The following is a 22,445-nucleotide window of genomic DNA, read 5'->3' on the forward strand; positions in this document are numbered from 1 at the left end:
GAGGCAATTTAAAGGTCAACTGAAAGATGTGTGGCACTGAGACTTGAGTGGGTGTGCTCAGGCTTTGCCATAGGTAGGCAGAGCCAGGCAGCAGCAGCAATGCCGTATGTCCCTTGGGTTAACGGTCTCTTCCAATTCCAGAGCAGTGCTGCGCTGCTTTCTCAGCAAACCTTCCGCCTCCTAAGCCCTGTCTTACTCCTCCAGGTGGACTAGCTCACCTGCTTTCCTGGCTTTGTAGGGCGTGAGCTGAGCCGAACCAGCGGAGCGGACCGGTAATGTCTGGAAAAACAGTGTAGCTGGCGGCATGGTGAGGCTGTCTTGGAAAAGGGAGGGAGCCTTTCCCTTGTAAAAGTGTAGAAATAACTTGGGATGTCATTGAGGTGAGTGCAGAAAGGGACTCAGTTTAATGAGAGGAGAAAAGAGGTCAAAAGGAGGAGTGTTTGAAAATGTCTTGTCTGCAGAAATTGGTAGCAATCTGAAATGGAAAATTTGCGTGGCCCTCTCAGGAGTTACTGTACTAAATTCAGAAAACAGAGTTGGTCTTTAAAGTACAAAACAAAGGGATTTCAGTCTTGCTTTAAATGCAAATCTCCACACAGTCTGAACTGTGGACTCGCTCCTGACGCCTCCGTAGTACATATTAATCCAGTTTTATCTGTCGTGAGGAGATTTGTTGATTAGAAGGAGCCTCTAGGTAAAGGCTGCTTGTGGACTGTTGCTACTCTTCCAGCCTGTGGGCTGGAAAAATGAGCTTCATCCCTTGCCTGGAGCTCTTGGGCTGTGTGTAATTTCACTGCCACTGTCCCCGCAAGATTCAATTTAGCTCTCTGCACAAAGTCCGCTTATGGAGATTTATGTAGATTTTATGCTAAGATGAATGACTTTCAGAGCAAATGAGTATTCTTTTAACAGTTGTGTAAGTGAATTTGTGGTATTGATGGTAGAAAGTCGATATCATTTGAAATGGGAGGTTAGGAACAGTTTACTGAAATGCCACTAAACCATAAGCTGTTAGTTTTGTTTGTTTTGTCAAAGTTCGTATGGAATGGGAGGATTTTTAAGAAATTATGTGAAGTAAGGAAGACTTTTAAAATACTGGGTTATGGACCGTTTAAAGGATTACTTTAAGTGATTTTCCTTGTTACCTCTCATGTCTTTGAGTGTAGACAGTACTTAATTGATTTTCTGCAATTAACAATTACTTTCAAAAGCTAAAGTGTATTTCTAAAATATGTAGCTTTTAAATGTTTCCAGTTTCACTCCGAGTTCCGAAGTGTGCAGTTCATTAGCTCTTGAGCTCACCAGCAGCTCCTTGACGTGTGTCCTGGTTTCAGCTCAGATCTAAAGGACCCTTGCTGTCCCTTCTGTTTTACAAATACCAGCGTACAAAGAATGATATGTGCAGCAAGTGGTTTTGGTTTTGTATTTTCTGTTTTTTTCCAGGGCTTTTCTTCCTGAAGAGATTGTAGGTATCCTGTTGCTGCCAAATACATTTTTGCAAAGTTTCTGTTGGCCTCCTAGTTTTATTTTTCTCTAGTAGAGTTTAATCAACATTTTGTAGCGAAAGCTTGATCTTTCCAATGCCTTCTGAATAGTAGTTGAGTTAGTTTGTGACATCTGTATGTTTATTTTGAGTTGCTGGAGAAAAACCACATATTGTAAAAAAAAAAAAAAAAAAAGTGCATACTGTAAAAATAATAATTTCTGCCTTAATTGTACTTTTGATTACCAGTCTCTCAGTGTCCCTAAGCAGACATACATATTCTTGCATCAGATTTTTGGGAGGATGGGGGTTGTGCATTATCAAAATAGTTTCTCCCCAGTGTGCGCAAATTGTTCTGTAAGTGCTGATTTTTAGGTTACTACTATGTGTTTTTTGAAGTGTAATGTGATAGTAGAGCTGGAGTAACGTTAGCAGACCAGCTCCGTGTATTACTTCTGTTACTTTCCCAACCAACCATAAATTACATGCTTTAGACCTTATTGATTGGTGGTTTAGCTTAATACAGTAATACTGGAAATTATCCGCTTGTAGTTGTGAAAGCCACTGAGTAGAGTGAAGAGGTGTGTATGTGAGATCTTGGAATTCTCTGAAGAGTTTATTATTTACAGGATAACTGTGGATAACAGGTTTTATGGAGCTGAAACTTGTGAAGATGATTTTTTTGCAGCTGTAAGGGTAGAATGCTGCTGCAGTTTGTCTGTTGGGAGCCCTTAAAGTCCAATTGCTGTATTGCTGAATAGTATTTCATGTCATAAGTATCAATGACATGCAGGCCTGTTAGCCCATGGAACAGGCAGGTGAATTCAAAGTAACATGTTTAAACTATGTGTGTTGGAGTCCATCGTTATATTTGCTTTGTCTGCAGCTGTTGCTGCCATAATTAAAATCAGTGGAGGCATTAGATCCTTTTTGTGTGAAACGGGGGAAACTGTAGAAAGACTTGGTTCTGAAACACCCTTTTGCTGATCCAGCTTTGTTAATCGTCTGGTTCCGTGAAGCGCTTCTTTCTTCTTTGCTTTCCTTTTACAGTCCTCCACATTGCTATGGGGGAAATGATTTGAGAATTGAGGTGAATCTGAACTGATGAGCTTTTTTTTCTTCAGGGGATCAAGTATTCGGTAGTTCTTTGGAGTGTTTTGTGATCATTTTGATCTGAAGTTATAAAAGGGTCAAGTAGAAGCAGTGAGCAATATTGAATGACATTCTTGGGAACAAACATGAAGTGAGAACGCTGAAAACAAGCTGGCTTCATGTTTGAATCATCTTTTTTGTAGATGCATTGCAACTATCTGCTGATTTGTTTTTTCACAAATGTTTCCATTAAGTTTACTAGTCAAAAATAGAGCTATCGCCCCTTTTTTCGTTTCCGTACATGTTCTTACAATGAGAGAAAGAAATCCTGTCCTCTGAGCTGACAGTCTTACAGAAGGATGGGTGGTGGTGGGGAAAGCATCTGGACATTGGCGTTCTGGTGCTCATCTTCTCCCTGTTTTTACTGTTTGCAGGTTCTGTCATCCGTGATGGCGTCAGCTCTACCCAGAACCCTTGGGGAATTGCAGCTGTATCGAATACTGCAGAAAGCAAATCTCTTATTCTACTTCGATGCCTTCATTCAGCAGGGTGGTGATGATGTCCAGCAGCTCTGTGAAGCAGGTGAAGAGGAGTTTTTGGAGATAATGGCTCTCGTAGGCATGGCTAGCAAGCCGCTTCACGTCCGAAGGCTGCAGAAGGCTTTGAGGGACTGGGTCACAAACCCTGGTCTTTTTAACCAGCCTCTCACCTCCCTGCCGGTCAGCAGCATTCCAATATATAAGCTGCCGGAAGGGTCTCCTGCGTGGCTGGGGATATCCTGCAGCAGTTACGAAAGGAACAGCAGCACCAGAGAGCCTCACCTGAAGATTCCAAAATGTGCTGCCACGACGTGCGTACAGAGCGTGGGCGCGAGCAAATCCGATGTGGTGGGGAACTTGTCGCTGCAGAGCGGCAGTGAACCAAGACTCTGGCAAGGGCACCACACCACAGAGAGCGAACACAGTCTTTCCCCGGCTGACCTCGGCTCTCCGGCTTCACCAAAGGAAAACAGTGAGACCCTGGATGCCGCCGCTGCTCTGTCAGTTGCTGAATGCGTAGAACGTATGATCCCCTCCCTGCCCAAAAGTGACTCTAATGAAGTCAAGGAGTTACTGAAAACAAATAAGAAACTGGCAAAGATGATTGGTCACATCTTTGAGATGAGTGATGAGGACCCTCACAAAGAGGAGGAGATCAGAAAGTACAGTGCAATATATGGCAGGTTTGACTCAAAAAGAAAGGATGGCAAGCATCTCACGCTCCACGAGGTAAAAAATCCCTTGAGCGGCAGCGGGCTTCCTCCCCTATTCCTACACCTTTCACGAGATGCTGTTCACAGGGTAGAATTTTTGTATGGCCCCTTCTCACCGGGTGACGAGAGTAGGCGGTCCTGCCCCAGAATAGAAGTCTCGGGTGCAGTAGAAGTACCCTTTCTTGGGTGGGAGTGTACATGCGTGCACTGATGGCTTCAGCTTGGTGTCTTCAGACTGCTCGGTCGCTGGCGCGGCCTGTCAGACAGAGGATTTAAACAATTTGATACTGAAATAGCAAATCCGTATTGCGTTGAGTATGGCCTTTGGGATTCTAAGCATTTGGCACATTTTTAAAGCAGTTCTGTCATGATATTCCCTTGCCCTGTTGAGAGTAGACTGGTTGGTAGGAAGATGAGTATCTAAAGTCGCTTGTGTCTGGTAACAGGGTCACCTGGCTCTCTGCTCTCTTCCCTCACCTCGAAACCCTGCTCTGTAGCTTGTGCCCTCGAGGTAAAAAGGATTCTGCTGATGAGGTCACTAAACCCAGTGGGGTGGGATTTTCTTGTGTTGGAATTGAGATGAGGCTTAATTATACAACCTGAGATTTTTTGGGTACTGTCTTAAGGCGGTCAAGTGAAGTGCAGGCTATGTGAGGAGGAAGGGAAAGGACCGCCTCCAGTGTTGATGGGTGACTGTAATTTGAAGGTTTGTCCTTTAATACTTGCATAGCATCTGTTCCCTCTTGGACTTTTAAGGACATGTGGGGCCTCCTTTGCTTCTCTTCTGGCGTTCTTGAGGCTCACACTGCATATGTTGTAACGCAATAGGTGTGTCTGTGTGGGGAATAGTTCCTTAGTGCCAAAATACAGTACAAGAGGAGAACAAACATTAATTCAAAGCAGTGCCAAAACGCTGTTGATATGAATGCTGCATCAGCATTTTCACAGTTAACAGTGATTGCAAAATTTCAGTTGGATTTAAAATTTGGCATGCAAGGCTTAGCTCCCAAAGGAAAGGCAATGTTTATGTTACAGGAGTGCCAAAAAAGCTGTACTGGCTTTAGCCTTTTTTCGCTTCAAGAAGAAGTTTTGTAGGTGTGTGATCCACAGCATAAGACTAGGTTCTCTTTGTGCTTCTGAGTAGAAGGGCAGAAGGAAACAAGGCATATTTCTTTACGTTTTTGTTTATGAATTTACATTTTATAAGGCAACTGCACATCACCAGTCGTGGCTTCAGTAGGGCTTTTAGTAGAGACTGGTGAGGTACTTCCAAGGGATCTTGTCAGTAGTCAGCCACATTTCCACCACACAGTTTTAGTTGTGCGGCTTTCACTTACGTGCTTTGTGGCTTTATGTTGAACGCTTACAATCTATGAATTCATCCAGTGTGCAAGAACAGATCTTGTCTTACTCCCCTGACCTTGCGGAAGTCTCTCCCCTAACAGAACAAGTTGTCTGTGAGAAGGAGGCAGGATTTGAAAAGATTGTGCAGATACCCTGTGCGTGTTGCTGCAGAGTCAGGATTCAGGATTCGGAGAAAGGGGGTTCTCCCCACCTGAGGATGGAGGCAGTCAAGATGTACAACGTGGGCAGCTGTGGGCTTTCAAAGTCTCTCTCTCTGGGGTAGCAGCTGCAGAAAATGCTCTGAAATCTGCCCAGGCTTCTTGTAGGATAATTTCCTGGCATCCAGCAGCATAGCGGGAGGTGGGCGCCGGGGACAGCTTTTGTGTCAGGCATGTGGTAGGCTCAGGAGTGACTCTACGAAGCTGGAGGAGTGAATGGTGGGATGGTAGTTTGAAGGAGCAGGGTAGCAAAGGACTGGAAGACAAGATGACTGCCTTGTTCATTTTTATTTTTTTTTTTTTTTAGTACTGCGCTACAGATCCTTACTACATCATTGTAAAACCATGTTTAAAAATGGAATGAAAGCATGGTTTGGCTTTAGGAAATATTTCTATCGCTATTATGATTAAGGGCACAAGATCAAAGGAGTATGTGGTTGACTTATGCCCCACTTACGCATGTGGGGCCTCGCTGAACTTGATGGGAACTGCACACATGCAAGCAAGAAGAATTTGCTCATAATTGGTTTACTGTTTGCTTAAAGAGGCCGGGTTTTACAAAGTTGTCTTGAACAGTTTTCTCTCTATTTTCATTTTAAAGCAGAAGATACACAAATAGTAGTAATGAGACAATTTTTTTTGTTTAAGATCTGCTAAGCCAGAGTTTGCCTTTTGTAAACTCAACTTCAACGGATTTTTGTTTTTAATGGCTTAAATGATTTGCTGCTCAGAAGGAGGGATCTTAAACAACCAGGGAGGTAAGTTTGTGCGTGTCCGGAGACTGTTTCTACACGCATTAATACGTTCCAAGGCTGTCATTCTGCCTCACAGTTCAAGGTTTCTCCTTGCAGCTGGCAATGAACAGCTGAATAAACTTCACTGAGAATTTAAAAAGCTGAAGTAGTGGTTAGCTTCCTAATGTAAAGATCAGGGTATCTGTGACTCCTCAAGCTGAGTGGAGTTGCATGCAAATTAAACTCAAGTTTGATGGAATTATTAGTGGTGAGTTAGTGAGACTATTTCCTGTTTCAGTATGAACCCTGGAGCACCTCAGAGGGCTTGAGCAGCCCGTAGAGGCCCATGAGAGCTGTAGACACTAAGCTGGTTTGGAAGTGTGTGCTACTGGTAGGATTATCTGTGTAAGGCACTGATCTAGCCTAAAGTCTGATGCAGAATCTTTCATAAACATTCCAGAACTAATAAACATACTGTCCTTAATCCATCCCATTGTCTCGGTATTACACAGCTTTTCAAGCACAAAGTGATCTTTATGTTTAGAGTTGGAGTGGAGGAGGGATGAGTACAAGGTGTGCCCTTGAACTCAGTGACCCATGCGTTTGAGTCAGATTTGTAAGTTATGTGTTAATATTTCAGTGCTTGTCTAGGAACCTATAAAACTGAAAAAAATGCTGTTTAGTAGTGTGAGAAACAGGAATAAGAAATGCAAGTAATAAATTTTGTCTGTCTCAGTTCTTTCCTTTTCTTTTGCTGACTCAACAAAATGGTAAGGCTTGGTATTTAGTTACGAGTTTTTTACTGGGGGAATCTATGAACCCCATCCGATGGGAATGTATCCATCCCTCTCCATAGAGCCTATATGGTTGTGTGCTGCTCCAAATCCTTAAGGCTTCCAGCAAACAGAATCTTTATTTTTAGGCATGCAACACTTTAGATCTGCAGCACTATGCCTCCTGAAAAGGCAGGAAGCCATGATGCACTTCAGTTCAGTGAGCCTGGATGTGACCTGAGAGAAGAAACAGGGAAAAACAAACAAACAAACGTTTGGCTTTTCTCATATATTAGGATAAACAGCATTTGCCTGCAACTACCCAAAGCATTTCAGTCATTTCAGCTCTTTGCAGCCTTTGAAGACTTTATTGAGGGATAAAAACCATCTTGAATCATTTTGTAAGCTTTAGCCATATTATTCATCCTGTGCAAAGTAATAGCTATCACTGTTACAGAAATTAATGCCTGCTTAATTCTTTTCATCAGTGTTGTATCAATTTTTTATTTCTGTATCTTCCCCCCCCCCTCCCCGGCCCCGTGTTTTTTTCTGAAAAGATAGACATTGTGGAACAACCATTCCTGTCTAAGGGATAATAGTTTGTTATTGTAGTACATTGTATTGTAGGAACAGAGTAACCTATAGATGTTTCACAGATACATCTAAACTTCCCACCCTTGTACATCTCATCTCTGTGAGATTTTTTTTTTGTCTGTACAGAGACTAAAGAAAGGATCAGGCAAAATACCTAGTTTGCCTGTTAAAGACATTTGCACTCAGATTAGCATTCAGGTATTGCAGGAACTGCCCTACTCAGATCAGAGGCTTTTATGCTAAACACAGGAAAAAAAATGCTTATGAAATATTAGGAACAGCAGATCTGTGTGAGGTTTTACTAGAAATGCTGCATGGACACAGGCCACTGAGAGAATGTCAGCTCTTCTGATGCATGTTTTTGTTTTTTCAACCTCCCTGGAGAAGAAGTGTTGCAGGAGGCAAAATATATTTTTTTCTAATTTGGATGACATCGAGCACTGCGGTGAAGGACAGCAGTGGTTGTGCGTTGTTCATGTCTTATGACAGCTTCCGTCCTGCAGGGATGGAACGTGCGGTGTTCCGGTGAGTCGCTGTGATTTAATCCACAAGTAACGTTCTGCAGTGTGGTAAGGAGCAGGGTAAAAGAGCGAGTTTCTTAACCTTCTCCCAGGAGACAGCATTTCACTGCAGACCTGCTGGTCTGTCCTCACCTTTGTTTTCTGTCCCTTTCCATGAAGAGCACTTCTTGCACGAGCAGCGTTCTCGGTGTCTGAGGTCGCGCGTGTGCGGTCCTGCCCGTCCTCAGCCGCGTAACCCTGCGCGCCCAGCGGCGGCTGTTCTTGGCGCTGCCGGATGGAGGGCTGGGGATGGCACATCTCCGTCCGTCACGGATGCGCTGACCGTGCTGTGGCAAACCTCGCTGCTTTTTATTACTCACTGGCCTGAGACAGATACAGAACACACTGTTGACAGTAGCAGCAGAGCTTAGGCTGTGCTCGTGTGCGTGAAGTCAAGCCCATGCAAAGAAGCTTCATTTCCAGAAATAAAGAGTAGAAGAGTTGTGGGCACTTTGGAAACAATATCTGTAGTATCCTGTTGGCCTCTCGCTGTTACGCCTCGTTACGAGTGCTGGCTGTTCTTCAGCAGAGGAAGAAGTGAAAATGTCATCGCCTGCTTGCTGTGGAAGGAGCAGGGAATCTCCTCTCCAGCATCTGAGTTTCAGTGTCTCTCCTTGCAGTAGTAGTTTTGTCGTTTGTCCGTGCTGTTGGTCGCAGGCTTTTCGGACAGCAGGATTGTTGGGCTGGTATAATTCGTGACGGTATCCCCACTTTCTACAGGCTTCTGAAGAGCACTGCGAAACCGTTTTGAGCCTTAACTTAAGGCTTTTTTGTCCACCCCCCTGTCTTTATGAAACTATTGCCAGCAGCAGAGGCGCTAGAAATGTGTCTCAGCGGGCTCAGGAAAACATCCTTGAAACAAGTTGCATTTGATTCATGTCTGAAGATAGTCTTCACAAACATGAGGGTGAGAAACATAGCTAAAAAAAGTGTAATCGTTTCTTAAACCATCACCTTCTGCAGAATTTATGCTGTATTCACCAGGGAAAGCCATCTGTACCCACACTGTCAGGGTTGGGTTTTTCTTTTTTTTTTTTTTGAGTCCTGGGCATATTGCGTTTATAAAAATAGTATTCCCTGTAAACCAGGCTTTGGGAGCTAAACACTGTGAATGTTCAGAGCTACTGTTTTATACTGAAATGTAATTAATGCTAGGATGAGGCACAAGCAGTGCACATCGAGATTCTTACAATAATGTTTAACTTTAAAGGACATTAAATGCACCAACTACATTTATATCTTTTCTCTTCCCAGAGGCTTACCTGGCTTAGTAAGGGTATAAATAAATTGAAGAAACCCTCCAGGGTTTAGCAGACAATTATAGGTAATTTTACTCGCAATTGAAATTTGTTATTTCAGAAGAACAGGTACTTCTACAAGCACAATGGGTGGAAGTATGCAAAATCACCAATCCCTGTTTTTGTGTTTAATTTCCAGCTAACAGTTAATGAAGCAGCCGCCCAGCTGTGCGTAAAGGATAACGCGCTGTTGACCAGGAGAGACGAACTCTTCGCACTAGCTCGGCAAATCTCTCGGGAAGTTACGTACAAGTATACTTACAGGACCACCAAGTAAGATTTTAATTAACTCAAAGGACCTTCACTTTCAGGGAGCTAATCAGTCTGATAGCGCTTCTTCTAAAGCACTAGAGACACTTTCTTCTTGCTCTTTAGCTAGCAAAGTGTTCTTCTGAGGAGGGTAGGAGAACGCTATTTGAGTCGTGAAGCTTTCAAACTGCTAAGATTTAGCTGTCTTGAATTACCTTTTTATTTGTTCTCTAGTTTTCCACATTTTGTGATGATAGTGCACGTTGAGAGGCATCTGAGAGGCTGGCATTTCAAGTATTTGAGGCATTTGAGTATTTCAAGGTTAATGTAAATAGGTAGAGTAGCCAAAGATGCTTAAGGTATCAATTATTTTTTTTTCCCATATACAAATTTGGCTTGTTAGTTTCCAAGGAATGAAAAAGATAAGGTCATAGTGAGTTTGTCAGCCACTCGCCTGTAAAGGAGCTGAAGCTGAGTCCTAATTTCAGTTGTTACTGTTCTGTTTAATGAACTGCTGTTATGAAACAGTAACAAAGGCTTAACAGCTTTTAAATACAATCAAAACTTTAGAATTGATAAATATGATTGCAAGTCTTGATACTTTCTATATATTGTTTTTAAATGTTAAGTCCCTTATGTGTAATGCAATATCCTTTCAAAACACATTTTCCTACGCTTCTGGGAGCTTTTTATGTGTTTTTTTTCTCCCCTTACTTCCATAGTGATTAATGTAAGTATACATCCATTTTGGATAAGCAATGCCAAAGACATTTCTGTAATTCTCTGTGCTCAAGCAGCTTTCCTTTCTGTTCGGAGGAAGAGTGCGTGAGTCTCTTGACACTTTCGAAAACAACACAAGGCGCTTGTATTCCTCTACACTTGAGTGACATTTGCTGCTTTTAGTTGGTGTGTCCAAGTGAACTGGAGGCTTTTTCTGTGCATCTCACTTGTTCTTGCCTGACTTTTTTTCTTTTTCCCTTTACTCTGTTTTTCATGATTATTTCTGATGGTCAAGGTCAATGTGCTCTTTACTTACAGTGTATGTGTCTTTTTTTCTAGATCTAAATGTGGAGAAAGGGATGAACTGTCACCAAAGAGAATCAAGATAGAGGTACAGTATTGCGACTCCTATATTTTGACCTATGTGTCCTAAAATTCACTTTTGTTTGGAAGGGATCTGTCTTAAGGAAATTTGTCAGGAAAACATTTGACAGACATTTGATGGGTGGGAGAGAGAGAACATCGCCACTGTCTCTGCAACTGTAAATGCTTGTTGGAGAAACCTGTAGGAGCAGGGGTAAAGAGTAGGATTCACTTAATGATAAAGATACTCTCCGTGTTTTGCACTCTTGAGTGGGTAGGAGGGAGATGAATGGGACTGACTGACTTCCTGTGGAGGAATAAGCTCGAGCTCGATAGGAAATGTCTTCCCATGAGGACTTCTGCTTTTAAGTCAGTGTGAGGTGGGGTTTTCTTAATTTGCTTGAGTCGACTTCTGATCATGTCTAGAATCCAGAGTTCTGGGTAAGAACTGATGGCAGAATACTAGCCATCTCTGACTGTGCTATAAATTATAAACCTGATCGTGTTGAAAAGTCAAAAGCCGACTAAAAGCTATATATGTCAACACAAATGGTTGTGCCTGTAGATACTAATTTGCAGGTTTTTGTGATTAGTCTTGTGTGAAAGCACATGTATACGTGGCTAATGTATGCACCTGCACAAGATGGTTGCTCAGGGAGATGCTGGGCGTTTCTTATTAGGAGTGAAGGAGGAACATGTATGTAGTTTACCTGTTTCTTCAGTTACCACTGCTGGAAAGATCTTCCTTTTTAATTGAGTTTTTAAACAAATTGCTGTTTCACTGTTACATGGGTATCTAATTCATCCTTAGGTGTTGTATTTTTTTATTGTCCTGTCTGCTCCAAAAGGTGTAGGTTAAATGCGCATTAGAATGTATGCTAGACCTGAGCTAGATTTGTGTGTGACACAGATGGGTGATATATTCTTTAACTGTAGAGGAAAGGTTCAACGTATTGTAGAATGTGTTTCTGATACATAACTCAGTCTGTGATAAATGATGCACTCAATGGAAAGCTTTCATTTTTTCAGCAGTGCTGCGGTGCTTTGTTACCTGTGCAAGGGCTTTTCCTGTGAGGCAAACCCCGGTGAGAGTAGTTAGTTCTGAAAAGGCAGTTATGGATAGCTATAGAGGAGTTCTAGAATTTATTTATTTATTAAGTTCCATCACTTGAGGTTTGAGTTTATATAATACAAAATGTGCATGTACATTCAGGATTTACTGGTAGCTTTGATGGTAAGTCAGTAATATCATTTAGATTTGTTGGTATTTGCTTTGACCTATGCTTTTTCTTCGATTCAGGAAAAAGAGTGGAGAAAAGCAACATTAAATGATTTTATCCGCCTTCACCATTATCTGCCTTAACTAACACATTGCAGGGTGGTTGCTTGAGCCTCCCCACTTTTGTCCAGTCTAGTCCTGATTTGTAAGAGCTGGTGGGCGGCCACAGCTCCTTTGCTTGAAATAGTATTTCATTATTAGATCTCAGCATTAGAAAGTTTTTCCTTCATTCAGTAATAATTGATGATGAGCAAGTACCTAAAATGACATACTGTAAGAGAGGTGCTTTTTTCCACAGGATCTTCATTGAAAGAAAAAGTAAAATTAAAATCCTAAAAAATACAGGCTGAAACTTCAGGGTTTTTTGGAGAGAAGGGAATTTGGACAGCCTTAGGACATGTGCATTCTCTTGTTTTCTGCATGGTGAAATCTAGAGAGTCTGGAAGGCCTGCTTTATCTAGCTGCATAATTCTGAGAAATGATGTTTACTTCGTTTTCTTTTTATCTAAAATTACCAGTCATATTTTAAAATGCTTATAAAAATTTCATGTCCTAACTGTACAAGCTACTATTTCAGCAATAGGAATTTAAAAAAAATAAATTAAAAATTAAACTAAATAATCTTTCATTTGATAGCATAGCATTAAAAATTGTGAAATGACCAGTGTTGTTATCAGCATAAATTGTCTTTTTCCTTATAAGTTTGGGAGCCTTCTAAGGCATAAACCATTACTTCAGTGCATTACAATTCCGAGTTACAGTGCAAATCATGGACTTTACTTAAAAAAAAAAAAATGTGATGTTACACAGTACATCACTTTTACATGTGATGTTTCAGGTTCTTGGGGCTTGCATTTTGAAAAAAAAAAAAAGAATTTTTTTAATGTAGGTTTGGGGATTTTGTGGGGTTTTTTATTTGTTTTTAGAAAGGTAGAGGTAAAAATGAAAATGGTAGCAAATGCTGCAGATTTTTCCTTCTGTTCTGGATAAGAATTCCTTATCCTGTTTTTAAAGTCATAATGCTTCATTATGTCTTGATTAGCTCGCCGTCGTGCTAATATCATGCAGAGGATCCGAACATGAATGATTTTGTTGTTGTTGTTGTAACTAGCTCTGTCTTTTTTTTTTTTTTTTAATATAAAGGTTACTTTGCCTTTCTGTTTTGCGGCTTAACTCTGTATTTTGATTCACCATTCCTTTAACCATTAGTCATTAATGTCTCCGCAAAGCATGGTCTAAAATACTAGCGCTTGAATTTAGAAAGACTTCACACCCTGTTTGCATAGCGTAAAAGATTACTAAAAAAAAAAAAAAGAGTTAATTTCCTGAAATTTAATAACACTTAAAAAAACCTCCAGAGAGACTCTGAAGGTCATGGTAGCAGAGCTGTTTGTGCAAGCTGCAACATTGCCAGGTTACAGCCACTATTGTACATTTATCCTCTTTGTGAGTATGAAACTCACACGAGCATTACAAAGAAACAATATGCCATGAATTACATCAAATTACCTGTAAAAGCCTTTCTCTCCCCCGGCGAGCTCTCCCCCTCTTATTCGTAGAGTGGGTGGGCGAGCTGTGGGAGTGAAGTGTCGAGAGGAGAAGGGAAAAAATCCCAGGCGAATGACAGACTGAAGGTGCGGAGGGAGTGAAAAAGGGAATGCAGCGAATTGGGATTTGGAAGCAGATTATAAAAAAAACGAGGTGGCAGTTCCTAAATCTGCTCTGGAGAAAGAGCGGGACAGATGAATAGGGATGGAAAGGGAGCATCCTCCCGCAGAGCAAGGATCTCCAGCATAGGTGTTGCGGGGTGGGGGCACCCCTTATTTTGTCATCTTCTGTGACTCAGAACCAGCACTGCTCAAAGTGACGAGCTGTCGTGGCACCAGCTTCAAAAGCCAAAGAAGTCACAGGTGTATCGTGCAGAAGGCGTGGAGGGAGCGGAGCAGCTGCACATCGCTGCTGCTCTGCGTTGGGGCGGATGAGGTTCCCCTGCAGAGGCAGTGTGGACAGCCAAGAGAGCAAAGAACGAGAGCTTGGAAAATATTCTTGCTGTCTGTGGCAGAAAGGAATCGTTCTGTGTGTCAGTGTCTCCGTTCAGCTGAAGGAGAGGGGTGGGGAGAGCTTGCAAAAGCTGATTTCACAAAGCTCGGTGGGAGTCAGGGGGCACAGGCAGGAAAGACCGGAGTGGAGGCTGCGAGGAATTATCTTCCCCCGGTGCCGGTATGGGTGAAGGGAGAGGAGATGAGAGAAAAGGCCCACCTCTACCAGTGCTGAGAAGGTTGAGAGGAAAACCAGTCCAAGTGTGGGATTTGTGTTTTGTTCACAAAAACAGCAAAAGCAGTAGAAGCTACTGTTTGCATAGGAAAAATGTCATTAGAGGGAGCGAAAAAGCACATGTGGGACTGAGAACATCTGCTGCACGACGCGGCTTGAAAAACAACTGAGCAGCAGCGTGGCAGAACATGAACGCTGTGCTGCCTGCAGCAGGTCCTCCTGGCCGCGGAGGGGAGAGGAACTGCCGGGCAAACCTGGAGCAGAGCAGCTCCTGCTCCTCGTCAGCCCTTGTCCGTGGGGCAGCGGGGAGGAGAGCAGCCAGCGGTGGGGAAGGGCTGCGGGAAGGTGATCCAGAACCGCACCATCATCTGAGAGTTGTCTGTCACCCGTCGGTCACGGCAAGGGGCAGCAACGGGCATCCGACCCCACTTGTAGGAACCAGCCTTTGGTTGTGTGTTGGCAAGTGATCACAGACACGTTGTGAAGAGCTGCGTTACCTGTTTTGTTGCAAAAATAGGATCCTGAGTGATAGGGTTTTGTGTGTTCAGTTTCTCATCTTCCTACGCATAATCGTTCTCGTCTCCTGAACAAATTCAAATCTAACTACGAAAATGGTCAGTGTTCATGGAAATGTGCTGCAAAGCCTTTGTTTCTAGAGGATGAGGTTTTGTGGCAATTTACCTGGTTACAAAATTTTGCATACCTATCATGTTTATTTTTTCCCTGAGGGAGTGTGTTGAGTGGATAAAAGCAATATGCAGTGTTCAGACAGAAATTTTATTTTTTCCTGAACATAAAGAGTAGCTTTACTGGTGTTACGTTGTACTCTGAGGGTCTGGCCACTTGATGTGGGTCTGACCACCGCCATGGGCAGTCTTGCCAACAGTATGGACCTTACAGTCTTTCAGTGGTTTCTCTGAAAGATCACTTCTCTTGTTCTTGGGCTGTAAACCATTTGTCCAGCTATTATGAAAAACGTTACTATTTGCATGCATGTGCCTCTAGAATCCACAAGGGAAATATACGTAATTTGATGTACTTTTGTACAGTAAAGTAATTTGATGTACTTTTGAAGTTCTCGGGTCTATGGATCTGCAGTGACAGATGCCACTGTTTTCAGTTTTGGGTCTGTCTTAAGGTCTCTAGCTTCCTCTCACATGTTCAGTGTCACCTATACTGTGCTTTTGTAAACGTTTCTGGATGTTCCTCTGTTTTATGTGAGATTTCCTTTTATAACGCCAAGCAGGATAAATTTCTTACGTTGAACCTTTGCTTCGATGATTAATTTATTTTAATGGAGTCTGGCAGGCTTTCACAGGAACTTCATTTACTTTATTGGTACATATGCAAGCTGCAAAAGAGATTCGCGTGTCATAAGCATTTGAGACTGAAAGAATTATGGAATCATGGTTTCCCATAAAGTCTTTGCTACCCTACTTTTAAAATGGTGATATTTCATTTGTGATACTAGTAAAGGCTCTGTGTGAAAAATGCTGAATTTCACGAGTCTTTACTAACCTTGAGAAACTGAGCATATCCAACTGCTGTGTGTTAAATTCTTGACTACATATAAACTTGATTGCTTAAGAATCTCCAAAGCTACTGGATGTTAACAGGTGACAGAAACCACAGGCTTAAATCTGCCTGGCAAGGCTAAATGTAAACTAGTTTAATGTCAGTGACAACAGTAGTCTGGATTCACCTGAAACTGTGAGAGATGATTGTCTGTGTATGCCATTCTAGATGTATAGCAGTTGTAGAGGGGGTGTGTGTTTTATGCACAAACTTTAATGAAGTGGATAGGAAGAACATGTAAATTGCAGTCCAGAATTTTCACAAAAGTTCAGGAATGTGGTGTGGTTTGGTGTTTTTTTTCGTTGTGGTGGTTTTTTTTTGTTTTGTTTTGTTGGTTTTCCTTTGGAGTATACAGAGAGAAGGTGAAGAAAAATCAATAATACATCCCTCTTGGTGTTTGTTTTCTTCTTATGCTCAATAGGATGGTTATCCTGATTTCCAGGACACAGTCCAGACACTTTATCAGCAAGACAAAATGCCACTTGCTTTGGCTAAAGGAAAGAGCGAAGACTCAACACCTCTTAATTCCCAGGTAAACCAGCTACGCTACACTGTGAATAATACCGGCCATGTCTTTGTACATTGATTTTGATGTATTGTTTTGATGACTAAAGTCATTGCCATCAGTTTTCAAAGGCTGCCTAGCTTAGCTGTGATTGCATCACTCTTAATTTGGGTTTGCCTTCTGAAACTGTTCTGACACAGCGCTACAGCTTTACCCTTGCTAGTTCCGAGGAGGTAAGATCTAGTGTATTAGACTTGGAAATACGTGGTTGCCTGTTGGGAGCAAGCAGGGTAGTGTTGGTACAGTATGTGCTGTGTGACTTGCGTTATTAGCTATAAATGGAAAGTTCGAGTTACTGAGTCTGGAGGAATAGAGTAGGCGATCTTGGAGTCCTCGGTTCTGACATTTCTTGTAAGAAGAAAGGCCAGTGTATTTAGGAAATAGTGAACCTCTGGATCTGGGAGGATAAATTGCCTTTCGAAATAACGTCTAGCCTGCCAGAGGTGTAGTGTTTTCGAGCATCCAGAAAGCTTTTTATAAATGAAGGCAGGTTTCCGATTCTTTGTCTTTTCTGTAGTGTATCCCAGCCTTGAGGCAAAATACGCGTCTCCTACTAACAGTTGTTGCCAAGGAGGGATTTCATGCTAAGTTGCAACAAATCTATTTTGTGTAGCTGATTTGGGCAAATGTAATCACCGAATTTTCACGTAAGATTACATTTAGGAGTTACACTCCTGTTTTATGAGACTAGATGTGTCACTCTGTCTTTTACCTTCTTCTATTGCAAAGTAGTGTACAGTCATACAAGTCTGTTCATTGTGATACTTCAAAAAGCAATTATGCTACACGTTCTGATGTCACATACTGATGAAATGAACTTGGTTTTTGCAAGCTTATTTTCATCTTGTATGTACTTCAGAGTTTTCATTGGTCACTGCTAAATCACAACAGACGAGATTTATTTTAAGGTTAAATGTATCTGCAACTCTACAGGTTTTTCTATGGTGATGAGATGTGTCGTTGCAGTTTGAAACTCTGTTCTTATCCCAATTAAATAACAAAGATGGCATGAGTGAGAAATGTGTTTTTCTTTCTTAAAAATTATTTCATGGATTTCATAGATTTCATAGATTTCCAGGTTGGAAAAGACCTTAGAGATCATCCAGTCCAGCCGTCCCTAATCTCCCATTAAACCATATCCTTCAGTAGTTCATCCACCCTTTTCTTAAACACAGCCAGGGATGGGGACTCAACCACCTCCCTGGGCAGCTTATTCTAGTGGCTGACAACCCTTTCAGAGAAGAAATACTTCCTAACATCCAACCTGAATCTCCCCTGACTAAGCTTATACCCATTTCCTCTTGTCCTATCACCCATCACTAATGTAAAGAGCCCTTCCCCCACCTCCCCACCATCCCTTCTCAGGTATTTGTAGGCCGTATTAACAGTTCAAAAGTTGTAACAGGAGTGACAGAATAGCAAAATTAAAGTGCACTTGGAAGTAAACTATTTGAAAATAATTTCTTTTTTAATCTACCTCCCAAGACCAAGCTTGAGCTATCAGTGTTCTTCTGCAGAACATGATGAGCTCTAAGCCAGAAAAAGTAAATATTGTCATGTCATTACCATGCTGCCGGGGTCATCGTTGTACTGGAGTACCTCAGATTTTGCTGGACTGTTAGGCTCTCATTGTATTTGTAAATTGTTGATCTATACTGTGTAAGCAGATCTTGGTGGGAAGTCAGGGCTGTCATCATCTCTCAGAAAAAGTGCTCTGTGTTTAATAGGCCTCTGTATTAGTTGAAACGATTACAGCATTACCTGAAAGAAATGAATTTTTTCCTGTCAATCGTGGATGTTAAGTTTGTATGCTGTCTGTTCTTATGTGCAATGTGGCTCTTCTAAATCAACTTTCTCGACTTGTGATTTTCTCTTTATTTTTGCAAGATGCTTATTTACACTCTCGAGAACAAGATCATATTGAAAGTTAGAATTCTCTTGGCATTAAAGTCAATGACAAACATTCAGACGCCATTTCCTCCCACGTTGGGCTGCATTGTTTAGTTTCACTCTCTAGAGGTGTATAGGTCTTGTTCTTCTTCTAGACAGACATTTCACACCTTTATCCCCCACAAACATACTGTCATCCTACACTTTCAGAATGGCAGATTTTTAAGCTTGTGTAGTGCTGTTTCCTAAAATAAAGATTCCAAGATGTCTGGTGAAATCTTGGCATAAGTTTTTAGCAGATGTTGCCATTGCTCTTGGAATACTTTGTGAAGACATGTATTTGAACAGAGCTAACTGGATAAATAAGACATTATTTTTCTCTTTTCTGGAGATTCTCTTCACGTAACCGGCAGTCCTAAAGTGCAGAAAGTGATTTTTGTGTGTTTTTTGAAGAACAGAATTCAACATTGCATTTCTGTGTGGATGAACTACAGCAGCTTGCATTTTAAGTATTCTTGCGTGACTCAGATGCACAGTATGAAAATCTTTATGGGTGCAAAAATATTTTGTTTGCTTGATAGTTTTGAAGAAACTGTAAAGCACACATCTGTACATGTGAGTCAACAAAAAACTATATCTAGGCTGTTAGTCTTATCATGTGATATTGTTTTTTCTCCTGTGTTTTGACTGGCTATATGTATGTATATAAAGATAAAATTTTTTGTTGCTTTATTTGCAGTCGGAAAAGGTGATGGCAAAACAGATGGAGTTTCTTTGCAACCAGGCTGCATTAGAGAGACGTCTTTCCACAGGGTGTTACAGACAAAACTCAGAAGAGCACAGCCCCAACGGCATGTCATTAGATAACACTGATGGACAAGGTATGGTAGCTTCCAGGCACAGCCTTGCCGCCAGCAAATACGTTTGGTATTGTGCAGCCTTTGTCAGTGGTGTTATTTATCTAGTGTAGAACACTGAGCACTGAATGGACAATATCTCTGCCCTGGAGTGCTTACAGTCTCTAAATAACGCACTCAGATGTACAGTCAGATTCTGCTCTGTTACTCTAATGTGTCTGGGCGAACTGATTTCCCTATGGCTAATGTGGGGAGGGAAGATGATGGGGGGCACTACAGTTACTGAGGGTGGAACGTGGCTCTAGATTTCTCCTGAGTTTTGAAAACAGAGCAGAATAGGACATTTTGTGTTCTTGCTTTGTGGAGATTGAAAGTAAAGCAAATAATGTAGTTGGTACCTCTTTTTGTCAGCCCGTTTGTGCAGTCTAGGAACAAAACCTGAGGAGCTGGCTATGTAAATTACTTAGAACTAAGCAGATTCTAATGATGTTCTTAGTAGCTTGTTGTTCTTCACAAAGCTTACAGTTTTGTGGTTATCTCTTTGATTTACCAACTGGCTATTCCTTAGCTCGAATTAATTTTAGGAGTGTTTGTTTTGTTTGAGTGCTTTCTGTTTGGATTTCTTTTTTTACTGTTGTGAAATGAGACAAAATGTTATAAACACAAGAAATTCAACCAGAAGTTCTTGTTTCTGTTTTTTAAGAGCTAGATTGTTTAATGGGGAGAAGAGAAGCAGTAGAGGGAGACACTTAAAAAAACCTCCAGAGAGAATCAGTGGGAATCAATGTAAGTGTTAAAACGTAGGTTTTTGTTTGTGTATATTGGTCAAGCAATGCAGTACACAAGAAGAATGGTATACAGGGAGAGTTACGTGTGTGGATCCAGCTCTTCTTGATAGTGCAAGTATCTTTTTATACCATTTATCCATCATGCAGTGGGAGCAGGAATTTTTAGTATCTCAAAGGAATTGTGCAACAGGAGAAGAATTTACTATTGGGTGTTTTTGTGTGTGTGGCTGAGTGTCCCTTTCTAGCAGTGCCTGTGGAACAGTCTGCAAAGCAGCATGTTTACATAAGCCTTGTTTTGCTACAAATCTTCCCTGAGCAGCTGGAATTTAGGATGCGCTTTTGCTGATAGAATTAGTATGTCTGTAAGTCTCTATCTGTTTTTTAATATTGCTTTGCTTTTAACGCATCAGTGTTTCACTGTGAACAACTTCCAGGTGAAAGACCGCTGAATCTCCGCATGTCCAATCTGCCAAGTAGACAGTTGCAGCACATTTCACTTGATGGAGAGCAGCATGTTGGAAAACCTTTGTGCAGTGATTTGATCCGGCTTTACCCCGGTGGTGAGGCAAAGTCCCAGTCCTCAGGTTAGTGCTGGCCCTTGAAAATCACCCACCGTTTCTTACAGAGCCTGTGATGAACTTACTAACACATGATGTCTCTGAGTGAAGCAGCTGGTAGCTCAGCCTGGAGTGCTTTGCGTGTAACATTTTAATCAAGACCTTGGACAAAACTTCCAAGAGGAGCGAGCATTACTTGCTGATCTAGAATTAGATTAAATAGTATTTGGGAAAAGCTTAGAGGATGGAGTAACTAGGTTCACATAAGCCAGTTCTGGCATTTGTCTGTTCTCAGGGAGCGATATTGACCCAAACTACTGCTCTTAAATACTTGTGTTGCTGTCATTGTAAGGCAGTTTGATTGTCACATGGCTTTGCTCTGTATAAAGGAATCAGACTTTTTTTATAAAAAGACTTTTTATTGTGATTTATAAGGATCCAGCCCAGTTTCTGTACTGTGAACCAAATCACACATGAGTCTTTGAACTGGGTTTCCCGTTTGCTGACTTCTGCCCACCATCAGTCTTGTCATTTACCTCTGGCATTGGGAGAAACTCACTCTTAAGTTTGATAGAAGATCAAAGATTTCCTTTGTGAAATCTGTATGGGTGGTTTCAGTTCAATACTCGGCACACCGAGATAAAGCCAGGAATTCTTGAGACTTTAGGAATAGTAATAAATTCTCACCTGAGCTTGGAAGATGCAATGGGAAAGAGGTTATTTGAAAGACAAGATGCAAAAGCAGTTGTTTTGAAGACTGGTCAGAATCTTGCATCTTCCACTTGTGTACATTAGAATCTTGGCTCACCTTTTTTGCGGTTTGTCCCAATCCTGGTGATAATTTGCTTAGTGAAATTTCTAGTTGAGGAATTTTTCCAGTTCCCTTTCAAAATGAAAGTGAAGAGTGCATCCTCACTACGCCCTGCTCCTAGAGAGAATTGGAGTAAATCTGTGGTCATTACTCTGTCGTCACTGTGATGTAACTGAGGTGATTCTAACCCAACTGGACTAATGTGCAGTAGGAGGAGGCAGAATTTATTGCTTCAACTGTTACTATCCATATGGTTCATGGATGTTTTTGTTGAGTTAAGAACAGAATATATTTGTTTCCAAACAGTGTTTTTAACATTCTTTTTTTTCTTTCTTTTTTTTTTTTTAATACAGAAGGCCTTGGTATTTTAAAGGATTTTCCTCATTCGGCTTTTAACAACATAGAAAGGAAGGTCATAAAAACAGAACCTGAAGACACAAGATAGTCACTCTGCTCTGGAAAATGTTGTCATAGTAAAGAATGAAACTTCACAAGAGGAAAAACAAAACAAAACAAAAACAGCCTTAATAACCAGTGTTGCCTCATTCAAATAAGAGATTTCAATAGCCAAAGCCTAAGAACTGGTACAGTAATCTGTGGAAACAGAACAGCAAGAGACACTGCAAACTAAAACAGTAATACAGGTGGATAAACATTCCTGTAAAAGTGATTTTATAACGTGGGAAGATTCACAAATTAATATTGTGGGTCTTCATTATTTAAGAATGTATTATGTATTTGTATAACTTATCAAAGTAAATCTAGATGTCGGGACGTGTATTGAGTCCAGTAGATGTGGCTACAGTTCATTTTACTTGAAATTTCAATGTCTACTTTAAGTGTACCTAGCGTAGATATGGTTGTTAAACATTTGAATTAAAAATCCTTGGCGAATTAGGAATGCGAACCTTGTGACACAATTAACTGCAAGTTTGCAACAACATTTGTAGAAAAAAAGGAAAATGCATAAAATATTTCATGGTTTAAAATGTTATGTGGATATAGCATTTGATAGACCTAGACCCTGATTCTGTATCATAGCGGACGTACTTGACACTTAACTATTGTTACATCACTTCCAATGGTTTCAGCAGCCTTTGTGTAACGCGATTATAGCATAATACCTCCCTACAGTTCAGGAGCGTAGAAAGTGCCGGTTAGCCTACGGA

The 22,445-nt window shown here is 41.3% G+C and overlaps 1 protein-coding gene across 3 annotated transcripts; it reads left to right on the plus strand.

The window, feature by feature from the left end:
- Window positions 1-3,015: 3,015 nt before the first annotated feature.
- On the plus strand, window positions 3,016-22,219 carry NAB1 (NGFI-A binding protein 1). 3 transcript variants are annotated; one of them, XM_086615571.1, is made up of 7 exons: window positions 3,016-3,843; window positions 9,488-9,621; window positions 10,657-10,708; window positions 16,230-16,340; window positions 19,003-19,144; window positions 20,343-20,492; window positions 21,630-22,219. In XM_086615571.1, exons 1-7 carry the CDS (start codon window positions 3,025-3,027, stop codon window positions 21,719-21,721), a joined length of 1,500 nt encoding a protein of 499 aa, XP_086471697.1. In that variant the 5' UTR covers window positions 3,016-3,024; the 3' UTR covers window positions 21,722-22,219. The 3 variants fall into 3 exon arrangements, with proteins under 3 accessions (XP_086471697.1, XP_086471696.1, XP_086471694.1); XM_086615570.1 differs by lacking the exon at window positions 16,230-16,340 and adding an exon at window positions 12,211-12,213 and having other exon boundaries at window positions 3,025-3,843; XM_086615568.1 differs by having other exon boundaries at window positions 3,025-3,843; window positions 20,319-20,492.
- Window positions 22,220-22,445: the final 226 nt, after the last annotated feature.

This window comes from Tauraco erythrolophus, chromosome 8, assembly GCF_009769465.1.
Source record: "Tauraco erythrolophus isolate bTauEry1 chromosome 8, bTauEry1.pri, whole genome shotgun sequence".
NCBI classification, from domain to species: Eukaryota; Metazoa; Chordata; class Aves; order Musophagiformes; family Musophagidae; genus Tauraco; species Tauraco erythrolophus.